The following is a 9,072-nucleotide window of genomic DNA, read 5'->3' as shown; positions in this document are numbered from 1 at the left end:
ATATGTTTGTTTTTATTACTGGGAAAGTCCAAACGGGTGTAAACCATTTACAGTGGAGCACAACGAGTAAAGCTCCATGACTCAGCTATAATATTCAGCAATAAACTTAGAAGCATCCCAGACTTAGGGATGCATAAAATTAAATGCAAACAGATGCCTGAAAAGGACAGCAGGAGAAAAGACTTTGAAATTATAGTGTAGTCTGGTAAAGAGTTGGGAAACTTCTTTGTGCCATGGTATAGGTATATCTATGTGTTTAGACAGGCTATATATTTCCTTAAATGTAAGGAGAGAACACATATTTACATATCTTTATGTATTTTAGAATATTTTATTAGAAGCATTTTTATCCTTCACAGTATATTTTTAAACATAACTGCTGTTTGTAAGGTACACAGAGCACTTTTAAATATGCAGCTACAATCCCACAAGGAAATATAAATGAAACCTCTGTTTGTTATCATTTAAGTTGAAGTATCCTGGGAGTGCAATAACCCCCTGCCCCCACAGACTGAATTACCATGTCAACCATGTAGAACCCAAATACAGCATCAGTGTAAGTTCCAGTGTCTTATCCTCAGATTTAGAATTATTAACACTTCAAGATTTAGAATAACTAGCACTTCAGATGTAGAAAAACTAACACTTCTGCTGCTTTATTACTTATAGTCACATACAAATCTGTCATTACATTGTGAGAGGTTCAAGTATAGTTTCATTGCATATTTTATGTAAATCTAATCAGAATATTATCTTCCCTAGCCTGAAGAAGTGCTACATTTCATGAATTAAATAAAAGGAAAAAAAAAGGTACTTTCAATACACACTGTTGTTTGGAATCAGCAAAAATTAACTTACTATAGTATGTAGAAGAAATTGTGAAATTATTTTCACATACTCATTACACTGTATTTAAAAAAAAGATGATAGATTTACTTTAGAATTCTTACAATTTTCCTTTTACAATACAATGACTACACTGTGTGTTGAAAACCCATAACTGCCCCTAGACACACTAATATATGACTCATGGGTTTCAAGAAAGACAACCTTGTTTATCATTATTTTGTTTCTCAGCATGTAAATCTTGTCAGACATCGAAGAGTTACTAATTTAAATATATAACAAGATTTCTTGTACAACCGCATTTCACTTGTTACTCAGTAAGGAAAACCTTTAAGCCAGGAAATTGAGTCACTGCTGTGCTTAACTGGTCACGAACTCAGTGAATATAAATTCCAGGGAACACTGGAGAAAGGGTAATTCGCACAGAGCTATGGCTTCCCTAACAGAACCGTATTACTGCAGCTCCTGCCAGAAAATGTAAGTATTCAGATATCTCCAGTAGATTCAGTGTTTTAGCCTTTTAATTAAACGATGCAACATTTATAATTTGTCTAAAGACTGGGTATAAATTGATTTCTAATGAAAGAATTAAAATAAAGAGAGAGAGAAACATGCACACAGTGAAGGACATACAGTGTTTAAAGAATACACCAGGGCACAAAACCATATGGTTAGCAAATGGATTTGGAGGGATGCTCTTTAATCAAGTATGAGGGCTAGTTTTGATTGAATATGTTCTGAAAAAGTAGAATGAATAACTAAGCATGCCTGAAATTTGCTTGACTGTGGCAAGCATAAATGATGTATGATATGTCTGAAACATTTTCTCTTATCGCACTGCAAATTAAATAGTACTGTCTGAAACTTTAATAAAACTGCAAATATTTACACAACTCTTTTGGGTAGTGGTTAAGGATACCTGTCATAAGGCATTAAATAAATAAAGAGATAACAGAATTTTTAAAATGATAATATGCCATAATAATTTTCCATCACAAAATTTAAGTAAATTAATTTAATGGAACAAATGCATGCAATCCCTGCATCTTCCTTTTTCAAACTACATTTTATAATAAAAAGCATATATAAGAAAATGTATCTCAGTGGTATAAAAAAGGCTAATGCATCATCCTAAATTATCTCAAGCATTGTAACATCCTCCTCACTCACATAATTATTATTATCTGGCTATTTTTGAAGCCAGTCACCCTTCCCTTCCAGAGTACTTCATGGGATACACATTCTATTGCTTTATAGCCTTTCCTATGAAGAAGAGTTATATGGTTTTCCTTATAGGAGCACCTTTGGCCCTAGGCCATTTCATGTCCTTCAAGCCACCACCATCATACAGTACAAACTGAAGACCTCATATGGAGAATTCATTTTGGTCTGCCACCACTGTCTTTTTTGAAGGATTTATTGAAGTGAGTTTACTAAGATTCGTTGTGCTGCATTATTTTCCATTTTGATCTCTAGCTGACTGAAGCCAGAGGAAGTTTTTTTTATGGAACTTGCAGCTAAAATTCCAGACTAATATGGGTCATCTGTTCCCTGGCTACCAGAGGCAAACTGTGTAGCTGTGAACACTACTTAAACACTGATGCTGGGCTACCTAGAGCGTGAAGTCTTAACCCGCTCCAGTTCTTAGCATTAGGGCCACGTACAGACACATGGATACATAACAGCAGAGGTGGGAACTATGCTACAGGTATAATGTTCTAAGACAGGGATACTTCCATCCTTCATTTTAGGAGTGAGGGTAGATTATCTAAGTAAAGCAGACAAATGTTAGGATGAGAAAGGTGTTTTAAGAATTAATGTAGTTTCTGTGGTACAGGGTTTTATTCCCTCAGTCCTCATGTGCCTACCATGTGACCTTGAGCAAGTCAGTTAACCAGCCAGTGCTTAGGTACTACTGGGAATTTAGACTCGGTTCCTCAATGGCTCCCTGGACTGCAAGCCTAGCAACTATCTATGAACCTCTCTCTGTTTAGGTAGCAAACAAAGACTCTGTCAGGAATGTTGTTTATGTTTTCAGAAAGGCATGTTTAACATGGCATTTCAACATAGAGAAATTAAATTAGGCTACTTCATGTGACTCTGTAAAAATGTTTCTCCAGCTGCCTTATGAGCAATATGTATGATATTTGAAGTATTTAGATATATTAGTTGTCTTATGAAGCAATATGTGTATTTGCAGTATATATATATATATATATATATATATATATATATATATATATATATATATATATTAGTTTATTTACAAAGTAGTGTGTGTGGTATTCAAAGTATGTAGACATACTGGGTGATAATTCCAGCACTGTGGGGCAGAGGAGAGGAGCCCTGACTGCAACCCATATGAACTTAGATCAGTTAGCAGCTGGGTTGCTAGGGAGGGTGGGGTGGTGGAGGAGATATAATTTATCACAATTTATCACTCCTCTGGTGTGTGTGTGTGTGTGTGTGTGTGTGTGTGTGTGTGTGTGTGTGTGTGTGTGTGTGTGTGTGTGTGTGTGTGTGTGTGTGTGTGTGTGTGTGTGTGTGTGTTGTTAACAATTCATCATTACAGGGTAGGGTTACAGCTAGCTGATATTATTTGTGGAGATATACTTGGTGTCAACAGCTCTGCCTAGTTAGAACAATCTAAATGATCTTCTGTGTACATGATAGATATACGATAATGCTGGAGATTCCACTCCATATTTCCCCATCCCTTTCCCAACCCATCTATGGCTGAGACAGTTCCAGCCCCAGGGAATTGTACTAGAGGCACAAAGCTTAGGAGTAATTGGAGCAGAAGTGGTAGCTGGTCAGCTGGAACTTATACAATGGGGATGGGGGCAAATAATAATAAAAAATATATATATATTTAATGGGATGGTAGTAGTACTAACTCAAAATATTTGAGTGGGTATCTTAAATTAAACTAAGTCTAACAGCTGAAACTATTATTTAGAGCCCTGCATATTACAAATAAATGTCTTATACATGGCTACAGGAGTTATGACAATGCATACTGTTTTCTTTTCTAGGGTATTGTGCAAGATACAAAGTCTTTATTGTTTTATGCTGCTACTGCTGAGATTTCAAGAGCTGAAATTGAGTTATACACAAAATGTTCACTTAAATCATGGCGATGTCTGTTTTACATCAATATGTCATGCCATGGCATAAGAATATGTATCTATTTGGTTATGCCTTCCCACCTGTTAACTGCATTCTTTCGCTTTTAACATATTTGCACTGTAAATTTAGTAATATGCTTTAAAACTAGGGTTTTTACTAACTTTGTCTCAATAAACATTACATTACTTTTCATTTATTTATTTTACATTTGTTTACCAGGGAGGTTCAACTGGACATAGTTGCCCATTTTCAGCAGACGCCCGAGGATTACATCAGACTTCTTTGTATGTTTCTTACAATGGTCGTTAACAATCATTTCCATCCCATCCAAAATACAACCATTAGCCCTTGCATTCAAATCATATAGACAGGTACGTTTGACTGCCTACTGTTGCAGTACTAGGTACACTGCGTTGGTTCTCTGCTACTCAGATTTCGGATTCGATGACCCTTTATATGAGTTGTGTCTGTCAGTGTAATACAGTACACATGCTCAACTCACTCTTTCCTGTGCAGCCTGTTGTCACATAAACAAAACTGCCACCAGTGCCACTTGTTAAACTGATCTGAGTAGCAGACAGGATGCAGGAGAGTCATTTAGAAAGGCCTGAGTGAACAGTGATCACACTTATCTCCTATCGTGTGTGTGTGTCTGTGTGTGTACAAACGCTGAGTTACCATGCATACAATATATGATAATGGATATGGACCAGCTGCACGGCACAGATGGATAATGCTATGACTGTGTTGTAGGTGATCCATGTGCAAATGGCAGGTTAAATGCATGTAGGAGGCAGTAGATGAGGATGGAAGTGAGTAGCCATTGATGGCTTAGCCGTCCTTGGCAGGAGGTGGCTATGACTCACCATATTGGTGACATCTAATAGGAGCACTAGGTGTTCATCCCATGGAGCTTGTGCCTAATAAAACCACTATGCCATTTGGAAGTCAGGCAATAGGCTGAAGGGAATTCAGCATGCCAAAGCATTCCTTTCTTTGGAAGCAGCATTTAGTGGATTTCAGAAGATCCATCACAGCTGGCCAATTCCTTACCACCTGACTCACCCCAGAATGTAATAGCTGTTTGGGGATTCCCAGATAGGAAAAAGTGGGGTGTAAAGCTCTTAGCTCATCTGGAGATTTCTCGCACCCCTTTCCACAGATGAATGGCACAGGTAGAAGAGCTATCAGGCTCAGTCCTGCGGGAATTGGGGGCAAAAATATCTGTTATGACACATATGAGAGTATTTCCATATGTGTGACATGTTATTTTCCAATGTGCATGACCAAATGATGTAGGTAAAATAGTCAGTAGTCTCTGCTGCCAAGCTTTTACGTCTACTCTCGTAAGAAATGAGAGGAAAAGGAATAGGATCGGTATGAGAATGGGTTGTAAGCAGGGACTGCTAGACATGAGGGCATCAGTGGGAGTAACTAAAAAAAAAAGGTCAGATAAAAAGTATTGCTCCAGCAATGTAGGCATGGTGATGTAAGCTGGCATTCAACTGCCATTCCTCTATATAGACTGGCTAGCCGCAGAACATTAGTTTTGTCTCACTCAATGGCTGCATAAACCTTACTTCAACAAATATATAGTAATCTCAGAAGAGTACAGGCTGGATTCTGATTGCCTGCTTTCTTGTTTTGAACTTCTGCATAGTTGGTGTAAGTCAAGTCGCAAGCTACACCAATTTTTTTAAGGTGTAGGTTATGGTGGAACTTTTTAAAATTGCCGCTAACATTTTTTCATGTAATTTTGCTTTTTGATCTTTGCAGCTACTCAAGAAAGGCACAAAACTTGTAGTATGTATGATGCCAAATGCATATGCATATATGCATGACAACTGGTCATAAATTAAAAGGTATATTTTCTTAGGTATTTATTGTTTTAGATTTGCGGCAATAGCAGAAGCACATTATTCTACAGTATGAGTCTTGTCATCTGGCAGCTGATATCAGACCAAACAAGAAATACCCTTGTCTCCTAGGTAGGGCCAGTTGTAATTGTTGCAACATACGTAATGCTTAAGGCTGCCTCTAGTTATTAGGAAATAGCCTCACTCATACTATTAATTAGTGCATGCCATTTATACACATGCAGATTATAGCACATAGAAAATATGTGTTGAATGGCAAGATTAATTTAATTTTATAGCCGGCCTTTCCCTTTGTTGTTATCTACATCAGTAGTGTATTTAATCTTTAATTGGGAAAAGGAACATGTTTCTCTTTCTTAGAACTCAATTGTTTGTATGTGTTTACACACACACAGTTTAAGAATAGCAATATTTTGCTAATAAAGCCATGACTCTCAGAACTGTAAATCAGTCCGTCATCTTACGTTTACTTATGGTAATATATTTGCTTGATGTTGATTTTGGCCTCATACTGATCTTTTTTCAGTCTACCATGCCTTCATTTACTCTGGCATTGTAGGGCATTTTTTGAGGCCAGCAGTTTATTTAATGAAACTAAATGACATAAATAACAAAGATTAGCAGAGAACCTCAAAATGTCAGACTTTGGACAGTGTCTGCAGAAGCATGTATGCAAGTTAAAGGAATTGCCATTCAGTAACACATATATGAATGTGCTGTGGAGGGATCTGATCCTTGATAGGTTGGTGAGAATTCTATGCAATAATTTATGGTTCCAGTGAGAGGGTGAGATAGTATATTGCAAAGGTAGGCGGGTGAGTGGAGTGAGGTGCACTTGGGTGGTCTTTGTATGGCAGGAAGTAGGTATATGTTATTTTGGAAAAGCTCATGTGTATATTGATGTGCTTTGGGGGTGGCCACAGTGATGTTACATTTAGCATTGTCACCTCATAGCAAGAGGTTCTCTGGTTCGATTCTCGGCTGGGTTGCCTTCTGTGAGGAGTCTGCATGTCCTCACTGCGGTCGTGTAGGTTTCCTCTGGGTGCTCCGGTTTCCTTCCACATTTCGAAGACATGCACTAGATGGATTGGGCACTCTAAATTGGCCATAGGTGTGTGTGTGTCTGTGTGTGTGTGTCTGTGTGTGTGTGTCTGTCTGTGTGTGTGTCTGTGTGTGTCTGTGTGTGTGTGTGTGTGTGTGTGTGTCTGTGTGTGTCTGTGTGTGTGTGTGTGTGTGTCTGTGTGTGTGTGTGTGTCTCCCCTGACGTGTAGTGTATGGCACCCATCCTTCTGTCTAAGCTATGTATTAAGGCGTACATACTGCCACATTGCATGACATGCAAGGGGAGTCTATTCCAGCGCAAAGCGAGGGACTGGCTAATGAACCTTTCTCTCCATTTACTATTGTTTATTAACTGATGTAAATTGAGATCTCTTGTTCTAGTGCTGGTTACACTTTCTGATACATTGAGAAAGAAGAGGTCTCAGATAATAGGGTACCTAAAGGCACAAAAAAGCAAGTTACAGATCTCCCCATTGTTTACCAAAATATTTTTTATATTAATACACATGATTACACATATTGTTTTGACAAGTAACACATGTATTATTTGAAAAGTAATTGCCACCTAAATCAAACTGCACCACAGAAGAATATTTAATGTTAGATTAACATACCTTGTTAGGACCTAATATTTCAGTGCCCGTGTATTTAGCTTCCAGGCAGCCTATACATTTTACCTCTTGGCTCCTCAGTTCTCCTGAGTCATAACAGTAAGAGCCCAGGAAATGGGATTGGCTGCCTCACAGTGCATGCAAGGCCAGCTCTTTTCTGACTATTACCAAATTTTACAGCCAAACTCCTTGAGCACATCAAATTTTTTAGCTTTGTGCTGTAGTGAAATTCATTTATTTTTCCATGCGGTATTAAGAATTAAAATAATTTCTTAATGGGTAGCTAAATAGAGTTAATTTCTGGATACCTTATTTCAAAACATTACTGTTTATTTTAACTAGTTGCCGTGGTGGTACGGCAGTAGCGTTGTTACCTCACAGCAAGAGGTTCTCCCGTTTGATTCTCGGCTTGGCTTGGGAGTGCCTTCTGTGTGGAGTCTGTATGTCCTCCCCGCGGTTGGGTAGCATTTGAAAGACATGTGTGCATAAATGGGCGTGCCTTTGTTGAAGGTTGGGCGTCGAGCTGGCACCTCGGCGTTTCGTAAAAATCTACTGCCAATCATTAGCGGACCGGAGTTCCGCTGTGGTGACCCCTTACCAGGAAAAAGCCGAAAGACCAACAACAACTGTTTATTTTAACTGGGTAAAGCCTTATATTTATTTAGTTATATGCAATGAGGGAGCTGTGCATTTGAGAAAACATATAGTAATAAGTCTGATTCCTTTCTTGTTGCTAGAAATGTTGTTATTTGAACTCGGTCCACCTGAGATGAAGTCAGAGCTTTATGACACTGTACCTGTGTACGCTGGCATTTTTTTGGTGTTCTCTTCCTTACAAACCTGACCATAGTCCTGAGTCCTCAAGCCCTGACCCATTCCCATAACTTGTTAACTGACTCAGTTGGCTCCCATTTTCCTAGCTCATCTGTGACCATTTCCTCAGCACAACATAGTCTTATGTTCTAAATTCACCACAAATTGTCCATGTCATAATATTTTACCTTCACCTACTCTAGTCCACAATGTGAATGATACCTGTTGGATAATGGTACTTTAACCTGGAGATCCATGAAACAGTATGCATAAGTAAAGACAACACCCATCATTTTGAACTTTCTGCTCCAGTCCTGCACCTTTTGGGCAAACTCTTTATGATCCAAGACCTCAAAGCAGACTTTGCAAAACTCTAAAATCTTAAACCTGGCAGTCTGAACCTTTCATCTAGATGATTGTCACTGTTGAAGTGATACACTAACCCTATGTGCAAAATGGAAAAACTGGTTGCGGATGGATGGATAGATTTTCAAGATGATGCAATCTAAGACATGCATTTGTGTGTGTGTGTGTGTGTGTGTGTGTGAGTGTGAGAGTGTGTGAGACAGAGAGAGAGAGCATTTTCAGTCTGAAGTAAAGTGTTGTGGCACACCAAGTGTGGCATAAACTGCTTGCTGGAAATGTTTTTATTAACAATATTTGCACCTGAGGAAGACATCTCTGTTGTGGCATTTTTTATTTTTTTTTTTGGTTACTATTTAAGAAGAGCTTAT

General features: G+C 38.3%; 1 protein-coding gene across 1 annotated transcript in view; it reads left to right on the top strand.

Annotated features, from left to right (window-relative positions):
- Positions 1-1,232: 1,232 nt before the first annotated feature.
- Positions 1,233-9,072, top strand: part of LOC122789841 — a 151,744-nt gene continuing 143,904 nt past the window's right edge. Inside the window, exon 1 of the mRNA XM_044057277.1 lies at positions 1,233-1,323. Within this exon, the coding sequence (XP_043913212.1) occupies positions 1,277-1,323 (47 nt within the window). The 5' untranslated portion in view covers positions 1,233-1,276. The remainder of the gene's footprint in view (positions 1,324-9,072) is intronic.

The sequence above is a fragment of the Protopterus annectens genome, chromosome 15.part0 (assembly GCF_019279795.1).
Source record: "Protopterus annectens isolate FY-2018-M chromosome 15.part0, PAN1.0, whole genome shotgun sequence".
Lineage (NCBI taxonomy): Eukaryota > Metazoa > Chordata > Ceratodontiformes > Protopteridae > Protopterus > Protopterus annectens.
Note: the sequence above shows the minus strand (reverse complement) of the source record. Positions and strands in the feature narration are given on the sequence as shown.